The 27,826-nt window shown below is 40.9% G+C and overlaps 2 protein-coding genes across 2 annotated transcripts; both read left to right on the top strand.

The window, feature by feature from the left end:
- Positions 1-219: 219 nt before the first annotated feature.
- TMEM129 (transmembrane protein 129, E3 ubiquitin ligase) lies at positions 220-10,564 on the top strand. Its single transcript, XM_074148027.1, has 4 exons — positions 220-436; positions 1,092-1,566; positions 3,995-4,154; positions 6,966-10,564. Exons 1-4 carry the CDS (start codon positions 232-234, stop codon positions 7,212-7,214), a joined length of 1,089 nt encoding a protein of 362 aa, XP_074004128.1. The 5' UTR covers positions 220-231; the 3' UTR covers positions 7,215-10,564.
- Positions 10,565-11,470: 906 nt separating this feature from the next.
- Positions 11,471-27,154, top strand: LOC141464605 (uncharacterized). The gene is made up of 13 exons (XM_074147618.1): positions 11,471-11,528; positions 12,401-12,998; positions 14,626-14,742; positions 16,494-16,598; positions 17,310-17,441; positions 19,968-20,117; positions 20,913-21,050; positions 21,673-21,789; positions 22,766-22,951; positions 23,352-23,465; positions 23,767-23,880; positions 24,663-24,857; positions 25,802-27,154. The coding sequence occupies exons 1-11, from the start codon at positions 11,471-11,473 to the stop codon at positions 23,870-23,872; spliced, it is 1,821 nt and encodes a 606-aa protein (XP_074003719.1). The 3' UTR covers positions 23,873-23,880; positions 24,663-24,857; positions 25,802-27,154.
- Positions 27,155-27,826: the final 672 nt, after the last annotated feature.

Genomic DNA, 27,826 nt, shown 5'->3' with positions numbered 1-27,826 from the left:
AGACGGTCGGTAGCCAGCTGGAGCGGCGCGGTGGCCACCGGGGACGGCAGGAGCCCGCCTTGCACTGATAGATCGCCGCGCCTCCACCCCACGGCCGGCTCCGCCCCGGCGGAACCGCCCGCCCGGCAGCGCCCCGGCCGGGAACTACCGCTCCCAGGGAGCCGCGGGTCGGGTCAGGCCGGGCCGTGCCGTGCCGCGGCGGGAGCGGGCCCTGCCCGGGGGGGGCGCAGCATGGAGAGCCCGGCGGTGACCTTCACGCTGGCCTACTTGGTGTTCGCCGTCTGCTTTGTCTTCCCCCCCGACGAGGTGCGCTCGGCCGGGCTGACGGTGCAGAGCCTGCTGGCCGCCTGGCTGGGCAGCGAGGACGCGGCCTTCGTGCAGTACCACCTGCGGCGCAGCACCGGCACGCTGCTGGCACACTCCCTCCTGCCCCTGGGTGAGCCCCGGCCGCTGGGAGGGCTCCGGGGGTGGGGGGGACGGTCGCCGTGGGAAAGTCGCCGCCGTGGTGGGAGGGAGCCCTCAGCTTGGGGGGTGCGAAAGGCAAACCCGCCGCCGGGCTGGCCCCTGGCCGGGCGGGAGCAAAGGGGGTTCCTCGCCCGTGTCCGTGGGTCGGGGGCACGCAGGTGTGGGGGAGTCAGGTGACGCGATATATCTTGGAAATACAGTATTTTAGTATCGCTCAAGATGCTTTGTAGTGTAAGCCCTAAGCTTTGTAACTAGTTGGCTGCATCTACCGTGCACGCAATCACATGCGGTTACAAAGGAATAGCATTTTATTTAACCAGCAAATTCAAATCAGCTTCCTTTAGCCATGTAATACTGCTTAAAGTAAGTGTCATCTTGCAGGTAATTTTATTTAACCTGCAAATTCACATCCGCTTCATTTGGCTACATAATTCTGGCAGAAATCAGTGACAAGTAAGAATTTACCTCAGATTGCTTAGGACAAGAGGCTTGAATTTGAGGTATCATCCAGAAGTATAATGGCTCTCCAGGGGGTGAGCTCACTGGTTAGATAACTGCGTGAGTCAGGGGTATGTGTTTATGCGTGTACTTAATTCCTTTCTGAAAGTAAGTCTTCTTCCTTACAGGTTATTACCTTGGTATGTGCTTTGCTGCACCTGAAAAACATCTTTGTTTTTTCTACTTGGCTTCAAAAGGATGGAAAACTTTCTTCTTCTTTGCTGTTCTCTTGCCAGCAGTCACCAGTGCCCTGGCATATTATTGGTCTCGGAAAGGTTGGAATAATCATCCATTAGCCCGAACACTCGCTCTTCATGCACTCCCGCAGTCAGGTTGGAGAGCAGTAGCTTCTTCCATCAATACAGAATTTAGGAGAATCGACAAATTTGCTACCGGAGCCCCAGGAGCAAGGGTGATCGTTACGGACACGTGGGTGATTAAAGTGACCACCTACTGTTTACACGTTGCCCAGCAGCAGGACATTTATTTGACGGTGACAGACTCCAGACAGCATGAACTCACCCCAGACTCTAATATGCCTGTGCAGTTCCTCACCATCCGTGTTGCCAGTATTAATCCCTACGTGAAGGCATTTGATATACGGTAAAAAAACTACCCTGTTAAGTTATATATGTACTGTTTGATGGTGCTAATGGAGTGCTTTTGTGGCAGATCTGCAGACTCCTTGGGGTCTTGTCCCTTCTTTTTTGTTCCCTGCCTGGTGTTCAGAGGTGCTGTATGCACCATTCTGCCATGCAGTGCAGTGAAGAAAGGTTGTTTAGAAAGATTCATGCACCTACAGTATCAAATGCACAATGGTTAAACAGAAGGACTACCCTGTTTGATCCATTCCCAGGAAGAGGATTGTGCTGGATGCAGAAAGAAGTAACTGGAAAAACTTAGGTGAAAGATGAAGAACAGGAATGAAAGGGAGAATCTTTGGTCTTTCAAATTTTGGGGGAGGAGAAATAGTTGTTTTTCTGAAACTGGCTGTTGTTCACCCATGACCTTTTTTTTTTTTTTGCCTTCTGCTCAAGGCTCATAATTTTGTCACTGCTCAGAAGAGTTCTCGCTGAGCTCCTGCAAGCTAACTGCCCTTAAAGCAAGGAAATAATTTTGGTCGATTTCTGATTTGTGTGGTTTTGTAGCAGTAAATTATATGGCAAACATACCGTGACCTATTAGGGCTTGTTTTCAAAGGCCCATGCTGTTTTTTTCAGCAGTCCTTTTGTGTAACTCAGCAAAAGTACAAATTCTGCAGAACCCGTAATGCCAATTAGAATGGTGCTAAAGCCTTTGTTGTTGTATCGTTAAAAGGAGTACACAAAGCCATGTTAGTGCTCTTAAAACTATATCTTTGAAAAGGCATTTAGGTGTCTTGTTTGCTGTAAATTTATATGTCCGCAGTGTTTATTTACTAGGTAATTAAAAGTAGGCAGATCACCAGACTTGTAGGTGAGCAGAAGGGTCCTGGCGAGCAGGAAGGTGTAGAGGTGTTTGTTAGATATTCAGGTGAACAGAGCTCAGAATGAGAGGTTAGTTAAGGTGAGTGTGACAATCTTAAGAAGAAACTTTTATAGTCCTGTGAGAGTGGTGACCAAAGAAGTATTAAACAACTAATGATTTCCTTCTGTAAGTGTTTCAGTGCCAGAGTGATAAAACTACATCCCCAGCTGAGAAAATCATTGCTAAAGGCAATTCCTTTTAGGGAAAAAAAAAGTCCAAACCCCAAAATTTTATTTTGTGGCTAAACAGAGTATCACTGAGAAGAGTGCCTAAAAGTTCTTGCAATAAGATGTGCCAGAAATAACAAATCTCTGCTAAAATGCAGCCATACAGGATTTTAAAAAAGTGCCATAGGACAAAATTCCCCTATTAAAGATGTGGGATCATTGTATATATCCAGAATCAGAATTAGATATAATGGGATGTTTCTGGAAGAAAAATGCTTTTTTGTAGGTAGGCCACATTTCCCTGTGTGTTCAAGGTGATTTTTTTCTTCTGGATACAAAGGTCACTGTTATTTGCGCAGATAGTATTTGTTAACAAACAGCATAATCCTGTAAAACAATGGAGACCACCAGGAGCTAAAGCTAAGCCAGTATTTCATTGTGCTGGGCTCTGCGAAGTCAGCGAGTGGTAGGAAGAATGAGGAATTTCAGGGCGATGTTGCCAGGGCTTCTCCATGAAAGCTGTTTAACGAGTGGAAACATCGAGCTGGGGAGTTCTGAATCTACAGTTCAGAACTGTTATGTTAAAAAGGGGTAACAACAGTCATGTGTCACTACAGGATCTGCACAAGGCCTCGTGTGAAACACAGCTTGTTACAGCCTTAAATCAAAGTGTAAATCACATCCAGCAGCTGTTTGTAACCTTTGCGAAATCTCATGTTTTATCTGAAATTGTATCATAAAATCACAGAAACTGATACTGATTGACATTCTTCTGATACTTACATGTACTATATCACCATGTGATACATGCCACATGATTCCTGTCCTCAGGAGTTTAGAATTTAGATATGTTGTAAGTAAACAGGCATTAAAAAGGTGTACAGAAATTGTGCATGTAGTACTTTACAGTTAACGCATGATTTATGTTAACTGTGTAGCTTTTGTTCATGCTGATTGCTTCAAAAGCCTTCCGTTATTTTTGTGCGATGTTTCAGCTACTCTTTTGCATATCCTGTTGGCAATCTGACACAGAAGTGGAGGACATCCTCTTCTGTTGTCCAAGTTGTGTCAAAACCAACAGCAACTAAACAGCAAAAGAAAACAAAATGCTCACTATGTATTTATTCTGAATAGTATGTACCAACCTATATAACTTTTCTGTGGATTTACTTCTCCGATCACAGAATCACGGAATGATAGGGGTTGGAAGGGACTTCTGGAGATCATTTAGTAAAGCCCCCTGCCAGAGCAGGTTCACCCAGAGCAGGTTAACCTCTGATATTAACGTCTGCAGTGTACTAGCAAGGTGTTTGAATGCATAATCACGATAACATTTTGTTCCATACCTTCTTCTTCAGGTTGAACTCCACAGAGTATGGGGAGCTCCGAGAAAAGCTCCGTGCTCCCATCAGCAATGCAGCTAATGTTGTGATCCATCAAAGCCTTAGTGATTTATTTCTAGAAACCTTTACATCTCTGGTGGAAATTAACCAGACATATCCTGTTCCAAGCACTCAGGTAAGACTTTCTATCCACTGTAATAATTATACTTTTCAATACAGGTGAGCCTGTGATTACATTGTAATTGATAACACAATGATACGGTATGGTATGGGGTTGGAAGGGACCTCTGGAGATCATCTAGTCCAATCCCTGAACTGTTACTTAGGGCTGTCGCAGGCTAATTAATAGCAGAAGTCATCATTGGGGGATTAACCAAAAAGTTTTATTAAACACTGAGTAAACAATGATAGAATGAAGATTAAACAATAGTTATTAAACAACGATTATTAAATGTTAATTAAAGTCTTCAAATGGTAATTAAATGGCCATTAAGCAGTAATTACATGGCAAACACTCTACTACTTATTGCACTCCTAATGATTAAGTTTGTTTGTATACAATATGCTTTATATCTAACATTAAATATCGCTTACCTCACTGTAGAAAAGAGATGCTGGGTAAAGGATCTCTAGATTTCGAGGAGTAACCTTGAGAGGCATCCTACCCAAGGGGAGATCACTGCTGTGCAGGAGAGCTCAACAGGCTCAGGGGGGCTACAGATACTTATAGTGTAAAGTGATTGACTTGTAGTCAAACTCCCCTTTGAGGGTGTGCAGCTGTAGCACTTATAGTTTCGCCTAGTTCCATCTCAGGCTGGCACCGTTAGCTCCCGGTAAGACATAGCCTAAATTCCTTAACTTCCTGAGAAGTTATGGCCTCAAACAATGTCTCAAGGCCTGCACAGCAGGGCTAACTCCAGTCAGGCCCCTTGTCAGTGATGCCTGGACCAAAGTGCTGTTCATTCAGTCAGGGTGGGCGCAGCCATCACAAGGGCTCACCTTCCATTTCAGTAAATGTCTAATAAATGTAGTTCTGGCTGCTGCTTTCATTTCTTCGATAAGGAGACGAACTGTATGGTGAGCATTACATTTTTTTGAGACATGAGAAACAGCATAGTGGAAGAAAGTCCCCTATAATAATTTCCATAAAAATTATGCTTGAAAACATTTGGAAATTATGAGGTTACATTTCCAGAAAGCTTCTGGGGAGCTAGAATCACAGCTGCTGCTACTGTTCTTTAGGCAGTTTGCTCCATTACAGCTTGTTTTTCTAGACAGCCAGATTTTGCTGGATCTTCTGCTGAAATAAATTCATGATTCTTAATTGGGGCTTGTTTTAATTATAAATAACACCCTGGAGTCCTTCCTTCAGTAATATTCGCAGAGACCTGGTCATTGTTGTACTTGTGCTGCAATCAGAAGTGTGACTAGAGCACTGCTCAGTGTACCAGAGGTAAATAATTTAACTAGTTCTGGTGACCTTGCAGTGAGTGTGTCAGATGTTGCAGCTATTGGAGTGAGTACTTGATATCTTTGGTAGGGTCATGCAGCTTGTATGGTGTCTTGACTGTATGGTTACATGAACTAGCTAAAATAGAATTGGATCAGGTAAGTCTGCACATAATGTGCTTGTGTGTTCTGATTGCAGTGCCAGTGTATAGTGAAAAGAGGTGTTCAAAATAAAGAGAAGGTACTATTCATGTGAGAGATTTGCTTTCTTGCAGGGCTTTTATTTTGTGACATATTTAAGTGTCAGCTGAGGTACTGAATTTTGGTTTGACATTGAGTGATAAATAACATCAGAAATTATGATATGGACATTAAAAATACAACATGGGATTTTTCCCTATTCTGAAGCTCCATGAATAAGTTGAAAAAGTTAGTGAATCTTTCTGTGCTAGAGTTTTTCTGCCTAAAATCTAAGATAAGCCCTAATTTCACAAGTTAAAGCTGATCCAGCTTCTGAAAGAATCAGTCCTGCTTCCTGCACTCTCCTGATACCCCTGTTGACACAAGACTTTTTCTGCCGTGAACCTGGTTGGGGAAGTAATCGAGGTGAAAAGAGGCAAAGAAAGATGACTAGTTTTCATCTGGATCCGCTCCACAGTCAAGCCACCAATGTAGTTGAACAAACACTTGAAGGGAAGAAACACAGGAGGTGGAAACTAGAGATGACAAAGCAGAGCTCTTTTTTGTCACTCCGATAGCAGGATGAACAGGATTCGGGTCTCCAGGCCCGTTCAGTGTGCTGTCTTTTGGACTTTGTCAAGTTCTGGGAGAGCTTTGTCTGGAAGACACATGGGAAATGCTAATTACTGTTTATTAGTTGTAAAACACTTTATAGCAAGGTGATCTCCCTATACGCAACTGCAAATTCATATGGCATAATTAATGGTGGGGAAATATCAATTATTCCAATATTATAAAAAAAAAATCAAGTAAATTTCTGGCCCTTCAAGATGAGCGTCCACTGTACTAAGTAGAGCCCTGACTTCCTCTGTTATTTATATTTTGGAAGATAGGACCAGCCATTTGCTGTAATAAGTGGTAAGAACTGATTACTTTGTTTATTTTCCTTACTTTATATTGGTATGTTTTTTTGAAAAATGGTATGTCTGAATGATAAAGATGGCTGCTTGCTTACCTTGCTCTGGCTGCTGTGCTCTGGAAACAGGTGGAGCTCTTCAGACAGAGAAAGAACGTTTATTTTCAGTTGTTTTTGTTTAATCGGTCTCATGTAGCAGTTCTGGGTTTTCTGGTTAAAGAGATACTTTGTTGTCGTTCATTAGAGGGCATTCTAATAAAACAAGGCTCCGGAGACTGAAAGTGTTTGCTGTTTTTTGGTGGGGCCGTTCTGCCTTGAGGCTCTGCCCAACTCAGGTTCCCGCTGTGCTTGCACGCAGGTGATTTTCTAAAAGCCTTTGAAGAGCAATAACAGAAACCATTCTGTGCAGTTCATAATTTTGATGCTTTTCCTCTCCTTTAGGAGCTGGAGCCGTGCATAGGGTGTATGCAGACTATCGCTAACATCAAACTCATCAAGAACTGCCAGGAGCCAAACGAAGGGGAATGCCAGCAATGCTACTGCCGTCCCATGTGGTGCCTCACCTGCATGGGCAAATGGTTTGCCAGCCGACAGGACCAGCAGCACCCAGAGACCTGGCTGTCAAGCCAAGTGCCTTGTCCCACTTGCCGAGCCAAATTTTGCATTTTAGATGTTTGCATAATACGATGAATAGTACTTGGGTATGTTTTAGCTTTTCAAATTTGACTGTATTTCATACTGGATTTGGTTAAAAGGCCTGTTTGATTTGTTTGAGACTTCATGTTCTACAGGGGTGCGAAATCCAAAGGTTTCTTTTACAGTGCTGAAAAGAGATGTAAATCTTTTCAGTTCCTCTCCACTTTTACCCATATCTTTGGTTTTTATTCACCAGAGGTCAGTTTCTGGATTATTATTTTTTAAAACATATTTTGCTTTCTTATGTCTCGGATGAAATAAGTGTATCCTTTTGTATTTGCAGTACTAGCCTCTTCTCTTTTCAAGTTTTAACGTAGGTTAAATTCTTAAAATTTTAGAATTTAACTTGGGTTTTGATTCTTTAGGAAAGGGCTAACTGAGAAAACTACTTTGATTAGACTTCATTCTACTTTAATCCATTTGTAAAGCTCTTATTGATCTTTGCAAGTGTTCACCAAACAAGTGGACCAGTTGCATTCCTTCTGCTGGTCCCCTCCACTTAGAGAGGGGATCAGTTTCTGTAGACTAAGGAATTTAATCCCTGATGATGTACAACTCCCCTAGGGACCTTTTATTCCATTAATCTGCCTTTAGTTTAATTTTTGATGGATGTATTTACTACAAACAACAGAAGGATTCAGAAACATACCCCATTTACCTACAGTGCTAATGGTATGCATTGTTAAACCTGTTGGTTTCCAGGAGCTACATTGCGTAGGGTTTCAATGCTCTTTAGGTGGTAGATTTTTTTAAATACATTTGAAGAGAGTGCAGCAGACATCTGAACTGTCTAAATACTCTGGAAGAATACTCAGCTATTTCAAAGCCTGTGAGCTTTTCTTGAGGGGTAACCTTTCTCCTGACAGAGACGCCAGTATCACAGAGGTACATGTTGCTGTGCCTCAAGAATGACTGACGCGCGGAAACAAACCTTACAACTCGAATAGAGTTATAAAGCAGGTATGTTTATTGCGGCACCGGGTGCAAGGGGGATTTCTCCTCCTAACTTGCACACCCTTATGCTGAACCCGTAGTTATTTATAATGTAAATCATACATATGCAAACTATGGGATGGACTAATACAATCAGTTCTAAGAATAGGTGTTACTATGTTAATTATTTCCGGGGCCTCATTATAATAAGTCTCCTCCTCCAGGCATGTGCATATCTTCTCCTGATGTTTTTCTTTGGGGGGGCTTTTTAGGGAGTAAACTCTACAGTCACTGAACCGGTTCCCACCAATTGTTTTGCTGTTAGAGGCCGTAAAGCCTCTTGCTATCTTCCTGTAATCGATTAGGATGTTCCTGTTTGTCTTCTGAGTGGTCTGACAGGGGTCGTAAAGCTTCTTGTGATCGGGATGTTCGTGTTTGCCTACGAAGTGTTCTTTCAAGGCTGGAGCCCACATCCGCTAATTGGGCAATTCTTTGTTTTCTTTCCTCCCCTCCAAGGTTGAGATATACGTCCCTGTCATGGTTAATCCTTCTGTTTTCTGTTTCATGACCATCATTAACAAAAGCTTTTTGGGGCTTGCAATTCAAAGGCTTATCACAAGCAATACCTGCTGTTTTAATATTCATACGGTACCGATGCACCCTTCTTGATTTGATCTGCATCAGAATAATTAGTAAATGAAAAGAAAAGCATTTTCCGTACATTTAAGAGAGCCCTACTCCGAGACCTAATTGTAGTGCTTAGTGTTCTAGCTGTCCATCACACCCTTCAGTGACCGGTTATTTGGCATACTGCTTGGTGGAAAGCCTCGAGCTGCTGGAGAATGTGTGTTTAAGTTCTTACACTGACCTGTGCACGGCAGGGGATGAGATGCAGGTATTTGCTTGCTTGGGTTGTCCATCTTAAAGGGGCATTAACCTCCAGCAGAGAGGTGGGTCAAATAGTGAGAGAAAGGAAGATTGTAATGTTTTGATCTAGGAAATGAAAAGCCCTAATAGCTCCCACCTGTGTAATCAAAAGGAGCTTATCAGTAAATCACTAGTGTAGATGACATGCAATGGTTAACTGAAAACGTCTTGATTACCATGGTAGGCAGAACTGGAGGAACAGGTGGCAGGATGTTAAAAACAGTGAAGTACTGGAATCACAGCCATGAAGGATTTCACTAGTCTCAGTTTAGCTACAGGTTGTGTGGTGAATGCACCAAACTGCACTTAGAACCAGCCATCCAGGAAATGGGTACAAATGTCACTGCAAGCCATGTTTTGGAGATGGATAAGGAATTGAGAACAGATTTGACAGGATTATTTGAGAACTAACATATATGTTCTGTTGGTTTTTTTGTTTGGGCTTTTTTAATAATAGGCACTTAAAATCCAAACTGTTTGGGTTTAAGGACACTTAATTGCTCGTGCATATCTCAGTTGTTACATATACAACATTTACTGTGCAATTATCTGTACTACCTATTAATAAGGGTGATTATTCTGTTTTTCATCTGTTTTGGATTGTAGATAGTGGAAATTTGACACTGAGACTGGATTTGTCTCTCTTTCCCAAAGAGATCTTAAGTGGCGTGTCCCTCTTCGTCTGCATAGGATTAAACTGAGTTCCTGAGTTTCAGACAGGCTTGTTGACAAGTCTGAAAATTAATCACTGATCAGCTCCTTGATTTTTTATTAAATTGAAAATATTTTCCAGTACCTGTGTGGGAAAATTATTTGGAAGTTTGAAATGGTCTCTGCAGGACTTTTTAACCTTTGTAAGATTCTCACAGGGCTGGGTGGTGTCATCTGACATGCACCTCCTCGTTACACAGCAGCCTTTACAACTAAGCATTTTGTACCGTTTACTTCTGGAAAGTTTACGCATTGTGACACAGATATAGGGGATGTGGTCCTTGAAATAGTTGCAGAAGAGAGAGTAGGATTTTGGAGTTGTGGTTTTGCCACTGGCAGTCATTCAGTTGCTGACAGTCATCCAACTCTTTTCCTGTTTGGAATAAAAATATTTATTGCAAAGATGTATGAAGTTAAAATCTTGAAGGCCTGGAGAAACTTAGATAATAGATACGTGTAGTTGCAGGTGGTATTATACAAGAAAAACAGGTCAGTTGCCAGTAGTATCTCATGTATTAAGAGCTTTAGTCTCCTAGCTGCTTGTGCAGTGGAGTCGTTCTTTACAGAAATCTACTTTTAATTGATTGGAAGTTTTCATTTCAGTGGAACTTTGCTTTTATTCATCTTACTTCTTTTGACAGTATAACAGTATGACAAAGTAACAATCATAACTGTGTAATACTCTTGCATCTTTTAATGGTAGTGCTCTATCCACAGAAGTGCCTCTTAGAAAACTTAGTAATAATTACCAAAATAAAGTTATGATTTATGTTAATAATAGTGTCTGGCTTAAATTCCTTAAAACAAGCAATTTTTTTCCAAGTTTAAATTCGCAAAGTAATCTGGCACGCCTCCAAAGTTGTAAGCTTCTTAAAAGCTGTGTTAGAGATCCAACTTGTTACAAATCCGTATGATCTATCTTCTTACAGACAGTAGGAGAAACCATGACCTCTCCCTGCGCAGTCATTTGATATTTTATTTGTCTTTCATAAATCACCGATCATGAAAGTAATAGAATACAAAAATAGGCACTTGTCTTCCTAACAGCTTCAGGTCACCATCCAAAGAACCACTTTCACATATAGGGCTGTTTCTAGAGAAGATCTCTGCAGTAAGAAGAAATACATTGCCTCCCACCCAATCTTGATATGTTTCTTAAACATAAAGATAGGGCTTAGAATCAGTCTTTTTACAGCACTTTTCTAAGAAAAAAAAAAAAAGAACCCAGTAATGTGATGGGCTAAAATTATTTACTTAAAGAATTTTCTTGAATTATTAGTGATTTTGTGTTGCTTTTTCAGTGGTGTGTATGCTTTTCCACATCAATGACTTCTGGGTAGGCGTTAGTCATCTGAGGTATGTTATGTAAATGTAATATCATTACAATAAGACAATCTATATGTGGGTGCAAAGTGTCAGTGTAAATACCCCATATGTATATATACAGGTATAGCCCGAATTTCCCTCTCTGCTGCATCTGAACAGTTGTTTCCAGAAACATGGGCTGTGGCTGTATTATTTATTTCTGTAACTGTAGCATTCCAGAAAATATTGGCAAAATATGTTATCTGTTGATTTTATAGGTTAACATAGTTTGCTAATCAAAAAAAACCCCAAAAATGGCATTTTGTCCAAGCAGGACATATTTTGAATACATTATATGAATGCGGTTGTCTACCATGAGGCTTGCCATAACTTGGAAGCCAAAATACCAGGTTCCTATGGGATCTCTTCAGTGTGAGTATTTTTGTTGTGTTGAAACTTGGTAGACTGCAGCTACGTACCCTTCCAGTCAGGCTAACCCTCAGTTAAGACATTAACTGACTCAAGTTTTGAGTGCCGTTTCTTAGGAAATGTTGACTTTTGAGATCTTTACAGAGTTGAGATATAAATATTCAAGGTCTTACATGCATTACAAGACATTTTTCTTCCAAAGATATACTACAGGGTTTGTTATTTGCGGTTGGGTTTTGGTTTTTTTTTTTTCTTTTACTCCGATAGTGTACCTATTTTAAAACGAACAGTATTATTTGGATAGCCTTTATGGAAAAGGCTTAACGAATACACGTAGTTAATCTTAAAACTCTCTGAAGAGCTGACTAAAAATACAACTGGTTTTATGTAAGACTTCTGGTTTTCATTTTAACGTTATGTTTACCAGTTGAAACCTCAGATGGTTGGAAATGGACCTGACTTCGCTGTATACGACGTTCTAGCCAAGAACACATGAATACAAAGAGGGCTTAAATTCTCCTGAAGGTAGACCTGCTGATTCCTCCTTTGATGAATTTTCCTGCTATAATCTGAATACTGAGGGTTGCATAAATTAAAGGTGTGTAAAATCTATGTATCTCAGGGGAAAAAAAATCAACAAGTACTTTCCATAGCCATCAGGGGGGAAGGAGTGACACTGGGTATCATGACATCAGGTGACTGGAGAAGTGTCTTTCCAGGGAAGCACTGGCATGTAGCAACGATGTGCCCTGCACAAAACGGATTTTTTTTTTTAAATTGTGGCATTGCTTAGCTATGTTAACAAGCACAGGCAACAGAAGGTGGTGGTGTATTCCACTGATGTGGGACACGTTTCTCTGGAGCACACGCTGTAGCGCCCATCAGCCCCCATTGCCGAGCTGATTTGGGTCACCACATCTCGCAGACGACAAACCTGGCCAAATCCCAACGAGTGAGGCTGCTGAGTGAGGTAACGCGCCGGGGCCGGGGTTTGGCCGGATTCGCGGGCCCAGCGGGCCTGGGGCTCCGGGGCTCCCGGGGCCGAGTGGGAGGCCGTGAGGGTGGCCTGGCCAGCAGGACGCGACGCCTTCCTCCCGCCGCCCCTCACCGGCTTTTTAGTAGGAGCAACACATTTTTCCCCTCTCCCCGCCACGCTGAACGAACGCTCTCTCCCCCCAGCCCTCTCCCGGCGGCGGCACCGCGACACCTGCCCGACGGCACCTTCCGCGCATGCGCGGCGGCCGCAGCCGCACGCCCCGCTGGGCAGGGATGCCGCGCATGCGCGCTGCCCACGGCACCGCCCCTTCCCCGGAGGAAGGGCGGCGCCTGCGCGCTGCCTCACGCCGCGCCGGCGGCGCAGCCATGTTCGGCGGCGGTGGGGGCGGAGCTGCTCGCCTCAGACATGTTTGGCCGGCAGCGGGGCCGGCCGCGCCACGGCGGCGACAGCGGCGGGGAGTCAGGCGGGCTGCGCAGGTGAGAGATGTCGCGGAGGGCCGGGATGGCTGGGGAGTCGGCGGGGGGAGGTAGGTATGTACTGCTCCCCCTGTGGAGCTGCCGGGGCTCCGGGGTGTGTGTGTGTGGGGGGGCGGGCGGGCGGGCGAGGGTGTGGCGCTGCCTCTCCTCGCTGAGGGAGTCTCCTTACCGAGCGAGCCGGCTCCGCTGTCTTACGGCAGCGGGGAGGGAGTTGGGCTGGGGTGAAAGGGGTGGCAGCGGTGTGTGGGATCGGATGAAGTGCCCTGGGCCCGGCTGGGCCCTGCCTGGGGGCTGGCGCCGGAGCGGACGGGGAGCGCAAGGCGCTGGAGTTAGCTAAATGCCGCAATATTTTCAGCTAGCGTTTTTCCCTAGATTTTCAAAGAGTGTTGTACCTAAGGCATGCTAGGTGTTGTGCTTTTTATTATTTCCCCCCCCCCCCCCCCATCTGTGTTTTTCAAGTCTTTAAATTGAATCGTTGTTGTTGGGGGTGGTTAGAGACAGGTTTTATCTATTCGCTGCCTTTGCAAAAAACGAATGTGTTGAAAGAGTCCTTTTGCCTAGATCCGTGATTCAGAGTTAGCTATTTGTGGTGTGTGTGTCGGTAACTTTGAACCCTCAGGGAGCAGGGAACTCCCAAAGCCAGTCAGGGTGGAGCAGGAAGCAAAAGAAAACATAGGTTCTTAATCCAGCCTTAAAATAACAAAAACCTTCCTTCCCTCTCACTTGTTGACTTAAAAAGTGCAGAGACCTCAAACATACAGAACAGTATCTTTACTTGCATATACAGAGCAACAGTATATTTATCGTGTGGAGTCTGCAATATAGGGTCATTCTCTGAGGCAGGTTGTGGCTGATCTGCAGGTGTGGTCCTTAGCCCAGAAGCCAGGTCTGGTGTTAGCAGATGCTGTGACAGTGTTTTGTTTAGTAACCTATCATCCAAGATGTCAAAGCCATCAGAACTGAGGAGGAAAATGGAGATAGCTCTTAATCCTTAAGAGCTTTCTTGCTGTCCTTCCAGCATGTTGCAGGTGCCCCACTTTAGCACCTTGTCCCATGGTTACTGATGAGGACTCCACTGTGTCTGGTAAAGAATTCCCTGTGTAAAAGTGTTTCCCCATGAACATTTGACCTCCTTCTCCTTAGACATGCTGTTTTCCTGTGTTGAAGTGATGTTTCTGTATTTGCCTGTTCCAGAAGTTTAGTGCCGGATAGAATGGTATATAAATGTCAAACAACACATTGCTGACAGAGAATCTGTGAATGTTGGCACATCAGCGGTTCCATAAACACTGGTGACAGTCTTCAGTTGTTGGGTTTTTTCCCCCCTTTTTATTTGCAGATAGAGAAAGCATATACTTTTCGTTGTCTAAATACTAATGATTTATTTTAAAATTCTGATGTCTTAATTGCATTAGTCAAAGACCTTTTGTCAGCAATTTCATTGTCTAACACCTTTCTTAAGTTAGTGTTGCCTGAATGAGTAAGCTGACGCAAATCACATCTTTATGCCACGTAGGCATTTTGTAACTATAAATGATGATAGTCAGGTTGTCTGTATTTGTTTTGTATAGTCAATGTTCAGTGACTATCAGCAACTTCATTTCTGATGAAATTTCTTATTTTCTAGTTCTGTGCAACATCCACACTGCTGGCATCAAGAACAGGAATGTACAAGATGGAATGATTCAGGTTCTTTGGTGTTTGATGAATATCAATGTAGCCATTTAGGCCAATGGTTGGAGAGGTACGGAATAAACGTGAAGTTTATTTAAATCTTCACTTTCCTGCACTCTTTTCTTTAGGAATCCAACAAACCCTTGGGTGTGATTATATTAAATGTTTTCTAATAATGCAATAGCAGAGTTAGCAAATGATACCTGCATTATGCAGAGTAGACCATTCAATTTGCCTAATTGAAATACATGCCATAGTATCAGCAAGTATTCCATATGAAAGACATAAATGCTATATGCTGATGTAGTAGTTTAGCCCTTTATTGCTGAAATCTTCAATATTAGTATAAAACTCCCATTGAAGCAATATGCTGTTACTACTTCTGCTTTGCTTAACACATCTTTATGTGTGTGGGCAAACCGTATTTGTCTCTTCACTTGACAGTGTACTCAGTATATTCAGCTGTACTACAGTTTTTAGTAATTTTTTTGTTTTTGTAGTCCAGTACCGAGTACAATTTGAGATGATATCAAATTTTATAGATAGGTAGTTCCAGGAGTATTTTGCTTTGGTTTTGGGTATGTAAAGTGATGAGTACTTGGGTATCTGCAGAAAACTGAGTAGGATGTAAGTTAGAAGAGATGAAATATTTTAATGTGGGCACATGAAAACTTTTTAATATAATATATACATTTCTGAGTATTACATTATATGAAGATGATTGTAATTTCTGATGGTGTGTTTAATATTGCTTCATTTAATAAATGAATCTTTTGAAGAGCTTAGGAAAGACCTTGTATTCAGGAGTGTTTTCTATGTCTTTGCTATCATAAAAAATAGTAACCGTATGTTGAGAATCCATCTGGATGTGCTAGCAGTATTTTGTTTCTTTTGCTGAGTAGATACGTTCCTTCATAGTGTGGAATCTTTGTCGTGTGTTAAAATAGCATTGGCAGCATGGATACTAGATTCATCTGTGGATGTAACACTGTTTAGGGAAAGTAAGACTGGTAAGCGTAATCTGCTTCTGTGATACCTTAAATATCGAGGCATTAACATGGAAAGAAGCGCACAGACTGAAAGGGTAAGTTTTCAGTGCCTCAGAATATTACAGCATTCTACGGTTCTCACTTACTATATTTTTTTTTTAAGTTAGTGAGGAACCTGGTAAGTGTTTCTTCACTCAGGGAACATCAGTGATCCAGCTGATTATTTAAGAGCTTCCTGGCTCCCTTTTTGGCTTTATACAGCAGAGTTTACATTCTTGAAGTAAGAGCTTCCTGGCTTTACACAGCAGAGTTTACGTTGTTGAAATGGTATGGTGGGGTACGGTGTCTGACAAAGTGTTTGTTCTGCTGATGTGATGGGCATTTTTCTATTTCTTAAGCATCTCCTCTGTCCTTTACAAAGGCCTTAGCTGATGACAGAGAGCAGTGAATAGACTGATGATTTTGACCTCGAGTAATTTATTGTGCTGTTTGTTGGAATGGCAGTATTGAGAAGGTCCTCAAGTAATAGAGAGAAGCGTTTGCATTGGCTGAGCTGGGAGTATTTTAAGAGATGGTCAGGTCTATGTTCTGACATGAAATTTACTTCATGAGCATTTTCTTTCCCTGCAGAATGAAACTGATCATCTTACATCGCTGCTGAAGGTGACTTGAGCTGAAATGTTTTAATTTGTTTGACTTTGAACTGAAATAGAGTGTGGGTGTGCCCAGGGTGTTACAGTTGTGGAGCTGTTTTTGTCCACTATTGAAGTTTCTGTTCATTAAATACGTTATAAGCATCAAACGTTCATATTGAGTTCTCATTGTTTTCCAGCTCTACAACACCAGAATATTCTAGGCCTCTTTCTGGTTGCACCGACTGGGAAGACAGAACTGAAGAAGGCAAAACAATGAGGACATCAAATAAAAAAATGACAAAGTAGGTATTGAATAATTCCTAACTACTGTTGCATTGGTTTTAGAAATAGCCATCTGATGATCTCCAACTACTTTACATGCATTAATGAAGATTTGAAACCCAGACAGGTTGTTTTATATCAAGCCTTACGGAGAGAGTAGCACTGAGAAGCCTTGTCTCAAAAGCTACTTGTATGGTCTTTGCATATTATCTTCTTTTTCAGCTTAAATTGCATATTCATTAAAGCATTCCGTAAGAGAAAATACTGAATAACGAAAGTAAAAAGGAAAACCAACCATCGAGGATTATAGAGAGAAATGGCTACTAGATCATTCAAGCTAGCTTCCTTTATCCATCTTCATTTTATTGAGTTTAAGCTCTTTCATAGTTATATTAGGATGTTGTTATACATATGTGCAATAATCATGTATCATTTGATTTGCTTGTTGTATGACTAGCTATATGTTTCTAGTAAGGCAGCTCTCGCATCAGTACCTTTGGATGTATGTTTACTTGTTACAAACCTGAGCAATTGCATTAACTTGCAAAAACTACTCTTTTTGTTGTAGTGATTGATTTGATTAGCACAACTTTCACTTTGTAAACCAGTGAAGTAAGAGTTGTGCTCTCTGTCAGAGTAAGAATGCATGCAGTTCTAAAGTATGTGTTTATATAACTTGTTGTGAAGCTATTAAGGTTCTTTTCAACTTAATTCTAATTTTTATTTTTAAGCTCTGTTTCAAGTGCTGCTGCTAATCCAGCTGAAAGGGAAACAGATGAAGTGGTTCTGAGGAGAAGACAAAAACAGATCAATTTTGGAAAGAATACCCTTGCGTATGACAGATACATTAAAGAAGTTCCAAAGTAAGTTGTACTATGTTGCACATTTCCAAATAAAGTCTTATTTGTTCCTGATGTGTCTCTGGATTAACACACAGCTTTAGTTCTCTTAAAATTATATGAACAATAAGTGAAGAAAACCTAAATCAATCGATTTTTATCAAAGAGAAGCCAGGTATTTTCTGCATATAAAAAACTTAGGGAGAATTTAAAGCTAAATGTTCCCTTTGTGTACTGCTGTTGCTAGTAGCAAATATACTTTAGATAAATTCTGTATTTATCAGCTCCCTGTGACACTTCTGCTGATGGTGATGCTAGGCCAGTGTGAAGTTAATTGATACCAGGGAATGAGAGCTTTGAATGAGGACTGAATAAAGCCTTATATTTAAGTATTGGTAAGGGAAACCAGTCTTCAGTGATTAATCAGTAACTAACAAATCAAAATCTGGATTTCTTGCTTGCTTTGTCATTCCACTTTGAGCTTCAGTCTGTGAATTGTGGCACTTATGTCAAGATTTCTTAGCCAGCCCCCTCTGCTTGCTGCTGTCAAGCTGAGAGCTTGTCAAGAGCTGTCAAGATTCAGCATCTAGTCTGTACTAATGTGTGGATTTGCATCTGTGTTCTTGTTTTCTTTTGTTTTGAGGGTTATTCTTTAGAGGTGTTTTCCTCAATATGGCTTGCTACTTTTAGTTGCCAGCTTTCTCTGTATCCTACCCGTAAGAGTCTGTTGTGAAACTTGTCAGCCAAGTGCAGTGGACACTGCAAGTTTGTTGTTGGGTGAAACTTGAAAGATTAGACTAGACCACTAAAAATCAACAACAGATACAGTAATTGATCATGGATATCACACAATAACATGATGACATCTTCCATAATGCTGTTTTTCTTCAAAGAGTCTTGAATTGCTTTGTGAATTGTAATTTTGCATGTCACTTTGTCATCAGTGGTAGGATTGCAGCCAGTCTTATGGTGATGCCTGGAACCTGCATAGCTGTGCTGTAATCGGTTAAATCATAGGTGGAGAATAGGAAGGGGTAAGAACAACGTTCAGAAAAAAAACATGGGATAAACTAAAAAAAAATAAAGTGTTCTAGGTGGCATATTAAGGAACAGTATTATAAACTACTCCCTTAGCAGGGGTCTGTTTATTTTACAAAAAGTCTTATGGCTAAGTACACTGATCTCTGAAGCTGGTGGGGAGAACCATTTGAGACCAAGGTACTTTGTGTGATTTAAAACTTTATTGTAATATTCTTCCCACTCCCCCCTGCCTCCCCAGGCTTAAAGCAGACTCCAGGATGATAGGATTATAAATAGGATTATTTTGTACTGAAGATACCGTTTGCATGAGCTCTCCAGTAATCTGTGGTGGGCGGGATCTGGATTTGGGCTACAATCTCCGAAATAGCACTTCCAGCCATTGAACGGTACCAGACAGCATTGTTACAGTGTCTGCCCAGTGTAGATTCAGTGGAAAGACATACCATTTTACCCAGAAAGTGGTGGTACTTTGTTTTCTGTACTCCCAAAAGACAAATGCTGTTTCAAATTACAGCAATCCCTATTGCAATAACGCTTGGACAGCGGTGGAATAAAAGTTTGGTGAAGATACTGAAGGGTTGACCCCTGCCAGCAGCCAAGTAGCCACACAGCTACTTGCTCCCTTCCGCTCCTTGATGGGATGGGGAAAGAATAGGAAGAGCAAAAGTTGGCAAACTGATAGATTGAGATAAGGGCAGTTTAGAAAGTGAAGGAAAGAAAGGTGGGGGGGAAAAGCAAGTGATACAAATGTAATCACCCACTACCTCCCACCAGCAAACTGGTACCCTGACAGTCTCTGAGCAGCGGCCACTTTGGAAGACACCTTCCCTTCTTCCCCTACCCTGTTTTTTATTGCTGAGCATGACATTATATGGTGTGGAATATCTCTTTGGGTAATTCCGAGTCAGCTGTCTCAACGGTTTCCCCTCTCAACTTCTTGTTCACCCTCAACTTAGTGGCTGCAGGAGGGGATGGGGCAGAGAAGGTAAAAGAAAAGGCCTTGAACCCTGTGCAAACACTGTTCAGCAACAGCCAAAAATTAGTGTGTTATCAGCACTGTTTTAGCTGTACATCCAAAACACAGTACTACAGGGACTGCTGTGAAGGAAGTTAACTCCATCCCAGCCAGACAGTACAGTACTAAATACAAAGAAACTACACCGGCTCAAAATAACTGAGGTAGAAGTAGCTGGAGGCTGGGATACTATCGAAGGGGTGTGAGTTATGCGTCTTCTGTTTTGTATTCGTCCACGGGCAGTAGGGATCTGTTTTTGGGAGCTGTCAGAGTGCTGGACTGGATGAACCTCTGGTTTTACTTAGCATGGTATTGTTAGTTGTTGCTTGTGTGGTCTGTTTTTGACAATGTTTTAGAATATATGGACTTCAGTTATGTGTTTAAAAGTATGAAAATTTTATTTATTATGCCATTGATGCCTGTGTAATCTGATCTGTTATTTTTAAGAACAAAAATCATGTTCTGAAATAATAAATGTTACTGTGTATTTACAGGAATCAGCGAATACCAGGAGTTCATCCTAGAACTCCTAACAAATTCAAGAAGTACAGCCGTAGATCCTGGGACCAGCAGATCAGGCTCTGGAAGATAGCACTGCATGCCTGGGATCCTCCTACTGAAGAAACCTGGGATCTGCAGCCAGTGTGTGTATGGGTGAATTAAGTTAGCACATCTCTTGCTTTACAGGAGGACTTTATTTCCTTTGGAGCATTCCTAATTGGGAGCAAGAGACGCGATCAGGCTCAGAAATTCTCCTTGAATGCCTTGTTTTCCTTTTGAATTCTGCCAGTCTTCAAGATATTCCCTTTATTTAGCTTAAATTCATTTCCAATAAGGTGCTTTGGGGAGGAAGGCATTTGGTCTGTCTGTAGTACTATTCCCTCCCCTGTATGCTTACACTGATAAGCACAAGGTAAAATTATTTCTCTAGAAAGGGATAGGCATAAGCAGAAATTCTGTGATTACTGTGACCTTGATAACTTTTCTGTCTTTCCTTTTTCTGATGTCATTGGAACCACCTTTCTCTTGCAATAACAATATGTTAGAGGATTTGAGAAGTGTAGGAAGATTAGAGAGAGATTTCTGTGCTCTCTGCAGGAGAGTGGCAACTGTGTTCAAGATGGAATTTTTTTTATATCTTCTCAGAACTTTGAATTTCTGTAACAAAGCTAGTTTCACTAAGTGACACCTAATACTTTACAAGGTCTGGACTAGTAAAGTGTGAGAAGAAGTGGAAATCTATTAGCTCTGTAACTGCACTGGGTAAATAGTTTTAGCTGTATTGTAATTGACCTACAGTAGAAGTTGCAGTTGTTTTGCACCATTTGGATGTCATATGAGATGAATTATTAACTGCAGCTTAACAGTCTTCTGCTTGAAGTGGTAAGCTAGATGGGTAGTATTTTAAATCCTTTTTTTTTTTTCTTTTCTGTTTTTAGTAGTACAGAACCCTCAGGCAGTTCCCAAGAATGGTTCTGCAAAGATCAGGATGATTCTGGCTCCCTTGTGTTTGACGAAAAGCAGAAGAGAAATGACTGCAAAGATGAATGCAGACTGACCGACTACACACCGGAGAGGTATGAGATAAAACTTTTCTGGTTAACTTACTGAAATAATTCAGTAACTACATATTGATGCTGTTAGGTGTTTTAGGAATTGTTTAATGAGGGAGTGCAGTTAACACTCAGACTGGGAGTTTGGCACTTTTGCTGTTGAATGTAATCCGTTACTGGTACAGAGCACTGAATGTGGAAGAATTACCAGCACTACAGAATCTCATGATTAACGACAGAAAAATGCAGTGTTTTTTCAGCTTCTCTGTTTGTACAGTGGAGTACTGAGGTTTCTTTAACCGCTGTTGGCAAGTGCTGAAAATAGGGTACAGCAGGGAGACTAACAGTGAAGCACCTCATGCACTTCCCTCTTTACTGAGATATCTTGATCTGGGGATATGCATGTGGAGCTGAAAATCGTTCTGCTTCCAAGTTTCTTGTGTGATTGTGATTGGGTTCACTTTCCAAAATACAGTGGAATTGTTACCAAAATTTGAGCCATTTTCTCTCTTTTCGTCTTGTGACTGAAGAATCGTACCTCAAAAAGTCTTCCTGTGTAGCATGTGCTGTTATTTTGCAGCACTCTGATAAACATTTAAACACAAATGAAAAATGTGTGTGTAAAGTCTGTGTTGTCTTTTTGCAGTCCCTCTTCTCCCAATTCTTCTCCGGTCTGGAAACGTAGAAGAAGGAACAATTCTGATTCCTCTGTGATTTCAAAGAGCAAAAACCATTATGTGAATATGTACCACACACTGGAAAGGTATGAAATGATTCTCTGTATGGAGACTCATTGATATTACGAACTGACTTTCAGAATATGACTAGTATTTATCCTTCCATTTGTTAGTAGCTTTAATTTTATATAAATATGTGCTCAATTTAATGAGGAAGGAAATCATGCCAGAACAATTGTGTTGTATGATAGCAAATATTTACAGTGGTCCATTGCAAAGGTGAAGAAACTTCAGTGTTAGAAGACACAACATAGGTTATTTTTTGTTAGTAGAATTGGGCAACACTAATGTGGTGTTCTTGGTTTCTCATGGAACCTGGTTTCTGCTTTAGAGGTTGTAATTCTGAAATTGTAAGGCTCCTGCCATGGTTGTTTCCTATACCGTTTACATGCCCTGCATTCTGCTTTTTGGCCTGCAGAGTGTGTGCGAGTTGATGAATGTTAAGGTAAAGGAATGGAGTCCAATGTGCACTCCAAAGTCTGTCAGTGAATACTGAAACTCACTGCCTGCTTAATTACGTTCGCTACAGGTATTGCAGAGAATACGTGTTCATGAAGGGATGTGAAAGAAGCTTTGTGTATTTCGATTAAACTTTCGATTATGAAAGATGGCATGAAAGAAAATGCTTGTTGGAACAACAAGGAGTTGGTGACCCAGCCTTGGGACAGAGTGAGGTTAATGTTAAAGAATGGATAACAGAAGGGTAGATTTTTTTCAGGCTAACACTTTATTCTGAGTGGTTTAGGAATTGTACTACTGTTATAGCAATTGGTTTTAATAATATTTCTTTTTTTCCCCTTTCATAGCTGCTGCTTAAGAAGTCTTCCAGTAAATGGGAAATAATAGACTTTGTAGAGGAGAGCATGCTTTAACTCTATACAAACTTTGTCAGAGCTGGAACAGAACTGGAACAATGATTTAAGTTTTTGAGGGTTTAGTAGACTTTTCATGCTAATCTTAGTAAAAATGTTTATACAAGTGTGGTTTTTTCTCTCTATTTAGCCCCCTTATCTTCAGAAGAATTAAGAGGAACTGTGATACAGAGGTCCACGGTTTTAGACCTTTTCACTTTCTTTCTAGTCTCACTGAATCAGGACATCAGGAGGCGTTTTCAAAGTGCTCAGAGTGGGAAGCCTTTGGTGAAAATGATGAAGTAATGACAGTACAACATGGTATAGAAATAACAAGGTAAATATGATAATGTTCTCTCTGTTTATTGCTTGTGCTGTGAAGGTGTCCTTGGCTATTTATCATCTTTTTCTTTCACTGTTTAATACTACCTTTTTTTTCTCCTTACACTTATTCCAACGTCTGGTATGTTTGGTTATTTTTGTTCTTAGAGTTTACTTGGCTTTTTCCAATCTGACTTTCTATCTATTGCTTTCTGCTGCTTCTGCCATTAAGTTGGAAGGTGCTGAGACCCTCAACACCCTCTTTGTCTTACGGAAAGCATTGGCATTTTACAGAATAGGTCCCCGTGGTTGTTAGTAGCTTCTCACTTCCTCAGCCTAGGAGCTGAAAGCTTCCTCCCTGTCTCCTGGGAGATTGAGTTGTTTTGTCACTGAAAACAATATTTGTGTCTATGCAGTGACCCAATTCCAGCCAGTTGTTCTTCAGGATGGAACAATCAGAAGCAGAAAAACACCAACTTCTTTCTGCCTGACAGCAAAACTTGGAGAGATACAGACTGCAGGCTGGAGAGGTATAAAATGCAGCCCATCAATTGGGGGCTTTTTTTTGTGTATTAAGTTAGAAGCATAATTGCCTTATTTCTGTATTTCAATACAAGGTTTTATTATAAACGTGGATTTTTTTACTATTATTCTTGGGGATGGGTTTGCCAATATTTATCTTGTGCGGTAAAATTCTGTCCTTATGTTCTCATGTTGTACTCTGTATTGGAGTAAACAGCAGGTTGTAACTGTATTTAAGTATAAAAAAGTTCCATAATAAATCTATGAAATCTTTGAGTGTTTGTTTTTTTTTTTCATTATTATTTGTAGGCTTAAACTTTGTAGCAGTTTATTGGAAGGACATCAGTCAGAATACCCTGAAAGGGGATGGGGAAGTGCAAGTGCTGAAGACAGAATAACGAGGAAGAAAATTTAAATACTGAGGTGAGTGCATGCTGACTACTTATTTGACCTATTCTGTTTCAGTAGACCATATGCAGTATCATTCTACAGAATCCAGCTGTTCAGTTTAAGCAGATCAATTTCTCCTTTTGTTCCTTTATTCTATTAGTATTTTATCCCATCCTCTTGTGTTTAATGAAGCACCTTAATTAAAAGTTCTAATACTTCAGATTTAGTAAATTGAAGTATTTACCTGTTCAGCCTGAAAACAAGGTATTTTTATCTTATTACCCAAATGAAAAGTGCCAATTTTTTGTAATTATTTCAGTAGCAGCATTTCTGCAACTTAATATTTTTGTGATTGCCACAAGTTTGCATTTGGAGCAATAGATTTCTGCAGAGTAGAATTGTAGAGTTCTGTGGTGCATTAATAGGATCGCATAGTATATTGAGTCAGGCAGCACTTTTTAGCCAATAGTCTGTTGTATAATTTGATTTATCTTTGATCTATGTTTAATGCAGACTCTGAAATATTATGGACTAGGATCTAAATGTCTGTTTAATAGTCATCTTGGAATATTTTGCATAATAAAACTCATTAAGAATATTGTATTCAGAATCTGGCTCACAACTAGTTTTACACTCCTTAGGTTTTGAATTCTAGCAATAAGAAAAGGCAGATAGAGCTTTTTAAAAAAAAAATGTGCTAATAGCATTTTTCTAGTGACTTTGATTTTTTTTTTTTTAATTTAAATTCTTTGAGCATGACTAAGACTATGGATTCACTCTTCTAAAGTACTAATTCAATATTTGAAAATATCTAGTCTCTCTTTGTATATAGAAGTATCGAAGAAGAAGGACTTTCTCCTGGGACAGGAAATGATTTGAAGAATAGGGATATAGTCCAAGATCAGCAGATCAAGTCTTGGAAAACTGGTGCAGTCACATAAGATCTGCACTGAAAGAGGAAGAGATTTACAGTCAGCGTATATGCAGTCAACATCAGGTGAAACGTGCAGGTAAGAGAAGTGTGTCTCTGTACATCATGGTTAAGAGAGCCTTTCTGGTCTTCTACATAGTCAGTTGATATTTAGCTGCTTTGCAGTTGTCTTTGTAGTAAATAAGGCTTTAATAAGGAGTGCATATACTCAGTGGGTTTGCAGTCACTCTAATGGAAAATCTTTGGGACACGTAAAATGTAGAAAGTGAGTTAAATAACTTCTCTGTGAAGCAACACATTGGTTTCCTGGGATGCAGAGATCGATATTTGAGAGAGACACTGCCTTGAACATGTTCTTCTAAGTGTGATGAGCTCTAACTCTCAAATGGCAGGAGTTTCATCAGTGGAAGGTGAATGCTGCTTGAAAACCAGATAGTGGGTTACATGGTAGAATTCCACACCACCTGCCTTTTTGCTAAAGGAAAATTTTGGTCTTAAACAGGAAAAATAAATGTGGCCGTTTTGGAGGCCAGTTCAATGTCCACAAATTTGAATCTGGTTGCTTTTTAAAGGAAAAAAAAAAAAAAGTAGTCAGTAGGACACTTACGATATGGCAGGAATGTGTTAATTAGAATTGAGATGTATTCTCAAATGTATTGAGAAATAGTATTCTATTGAGAAAATGTATTCTATGAATTAATGATTTAGGTGAAAATGATGTGAGGGGTTTGGAAAGATAGGCTCAACTGCTTAATTTCCTCTTTGACAAATACTTCAGGAATATATGGTATGTAGTACTCGCCGTTTTTCCAATAACTTATGTTCTCAAAGCGTTCGTACTGTCTGTAACGCTTTCTTTAGCATGGACGATATGGCTTTTTCTATTCTACTGTGCTCACCATACGCAGAGCTCAGTTCCATTTACTTCTGTTGTAATGCTACAGCTTAAAAGAGGAGATGTTTTGCTATTAATGACTAGATATATCGTATTTATAAAATGCTGTTACCTACCTTTCTGTTTAGGTTTCTGCAGATCTTTAAGGATAGATTGCTTTCAGCAAGCTCTGCCTCAAGTGTAAAACTTCAGATTTCCTTAAGCCTGCACTACAACGATGATGGATGTTCCTTAAAGCTTTTGTGAGAATGTTTCTGCTTTACCTGCGTTGACAGATGACACTTGCATCATATTGTAAAGGCTGCTTCAGTTGATGGATCCTGCTGTTGCCATTTGGAGATCATGCTACTTAGGGTGCGCTAGTGTTATGCTGGTGAATTGATCCAAGTCAAACTGAAGAATGCCACCCCTTAAATCAAGGAGTTAAACCCTGTTTCCTCTAGTGGACCAGAATTGTACATCCAGCCTGAAGAACTGCTTCAAAAGAATGTAGATAATTTCAACGTTTCTCCAGTTCTTGAAGACAAACTGTTCTTAGCTTTTGGGTCATCCATCTGGCATATTTACTGTTCTCTGATATAAGATATAATAAGCTAGCATTTACCTAAGCCTAGTGAGAGAAGAGAAAGGAAAGATGGATGGTTTATCAAAATCGTATCACTCTGTTTAAGGGGATGAGTGACTGAAAAGCAACACAGCCTAAATACCTGGATTTTGCTTTTGTGTGTGTTACAGCCTGACATGAAGAGCCTATCTATTGCTAAGGGTATAAGAGGATGAGTTCAGTGCCTGCTGTTCCTACAGGAATTGGAGGTGAGCAGCAGTATTTCCAGGTTTGGAGCTGGTCTTGGGCATGGGGTATCCAGGCTAAGGGTTGTGATAATGTTGAGATAGACTCTTTTGTTTTACCCTTCTAGCGCTGTGCTCAGAAAGTCAAAGTGTGAGGGCTGTGGCTACAGTGGAGTTTAGACCAGATTCATGTGCCAGTTACAAGAATTTTTAAAGTCCTTGTGGTATTTTATGGAGCAGGTAGTGGGATACAAATGTCTGTTAGAGCTGGGAACTGACTCTTTGCAGGAGTTTGGTTTGGTTTTTGCAAGGCCACTGCAGAATTGTGGCAGTGCTGGGGATGACACACAGCAGCCTGGGTGTGGGGCTGGCGGTGTACCCAAGGGCCAAAAGCCCATTGTGCTGCTCATGTGGAAGTAAGCTGTTTCTCCAGAAACTACTCCCAGTCCCTTCCAAAATGTTATTTCTGGTCATGCTCAGGCATTAGTGTCCCAGTCCAAGGGTGGCTCAGTCACACACCACAGAGCATGGAGTGTGTGTACAAGGAACACACCTGTACAGCACTTTTTTAAGAAGTAGTATTTAGAACCTTGTTGTTCCAGTGTGCATGCTTTCATGTGATTTATGATGATTGTAAATAAGGGAATGTTACATTTTTGTCTTTATGCAGAATAATTAAAGTCTTTAACTTTAAAAATCCCCGATAGTCTCCTTTTGCTGTTATGTTTTCAGAGTACAAAAGGAATACCTGGGTTTAGTAATCCTTTTTTGTTTGTTCTAGAGTATTTTTTATTTTGTGGGGTTTTTTTAGCCTTGCTAAAAGGGGGAAGGAGGACTCTTTGGAGATTACATGAAAGTCTTGAAGGGAGTTTACAACTTTGCTTGTGTCCAACCTCTCAGTTTCTCTTCTGACATCTTGTCATGAGAATTTAGAATATTGTAACCTGGTGGAAGGGAAGGGCTGAAGCCCCAGCACCCGTTCTGACAGGAGAAAGGTATCCTCCTGGAGAGGATGGAGCTGTTAGGTGAGAGTAATAGGCTGTCATGAAATACTTAAACTTTGCTGTCAGAGCCCTTAAGCTTTTGCCTATGATGGACGGGGCCTGCAGCAGATCTATGGACGCAAATCCATAGGATTTGTAGTTCAGCAGTCCTTAAAAGATCTTGTATTTCTCAGTTGAAGATACCTAGACTTGAAATAGAATAATTAATCTGCCTGTGGCAGTTAAATTTTGGGCAGATTTATTCCCTAATCCAGGTTCTGTATGCTTGGACAAGCTATGCTAGCACAAGGGAAGGTCTGCTAAAGTGATTTCATGCAGTGCTGCCACTGATGTAGAACCATTGTAATGTCTCCTAATTAG

Source organism: Numenius arquata, chromosome 5 (assembly GCF_964106895.1).
Source record: "Numenius arquata chromosome 5, bNumArq3.hap1.1, whole genome shotgun sequence".
NCBI lineage: Eukaryota > Metazoa > Chordata > Aves > Charadriiformes > Scolopacidae > Numenius > Numenius arquata.
This window is presented reverse-complemented; position numbering and strand designations above follow the sequence as displayed.

Excerpts from the sequence above, each read along its gene's own strand:
- TMEM129 (XM_074148027.1), top strand. The coding sequence starts at position 232 with ATGGAGAGCCCGGCGGTGACCTTCACGCTGGCCTACTTGGTGTTCGCC. Across the intron at positions 437-1,091 it reads ACACTCCCTCCTGCCCCTGG|GTTATTACCTTGGTATGTGC; the intron begins GTGAGCCCCGGC and ends TCTTCCTTACAG. Across the intron at positions 1,567-3,994 it reads GTGAAGGCATTTGATATACG|GTTGAACTCCACAGAGTATG; the intron begins GTAAAAAAACTA and ends CTTCTTCTTCAG.
- LOC141464605 (XM_074147618.1), top strand. The coding sequence starts at position 11,471 with ATGAGGCTTGCCATAACTTGGAAGCCAAAATACCAGGTTCCTATGGGA. Across the intron at positions 20,118-20,912 it reads ACCTGGGATCTGCAGCCAGT|TAGTACAGAACCCTCAGGCA; the intron begins GTGTGTATGGGT and ends TTCTGTTTTTAG. Across the intron at positions 21,051-21,672 it reads ACCGACTACACACCGGAGAG|TCCCTCTTCTCCCAATTCTT; the intron begins GTATGAGATAAA and ends GTCTTTTTGCAG.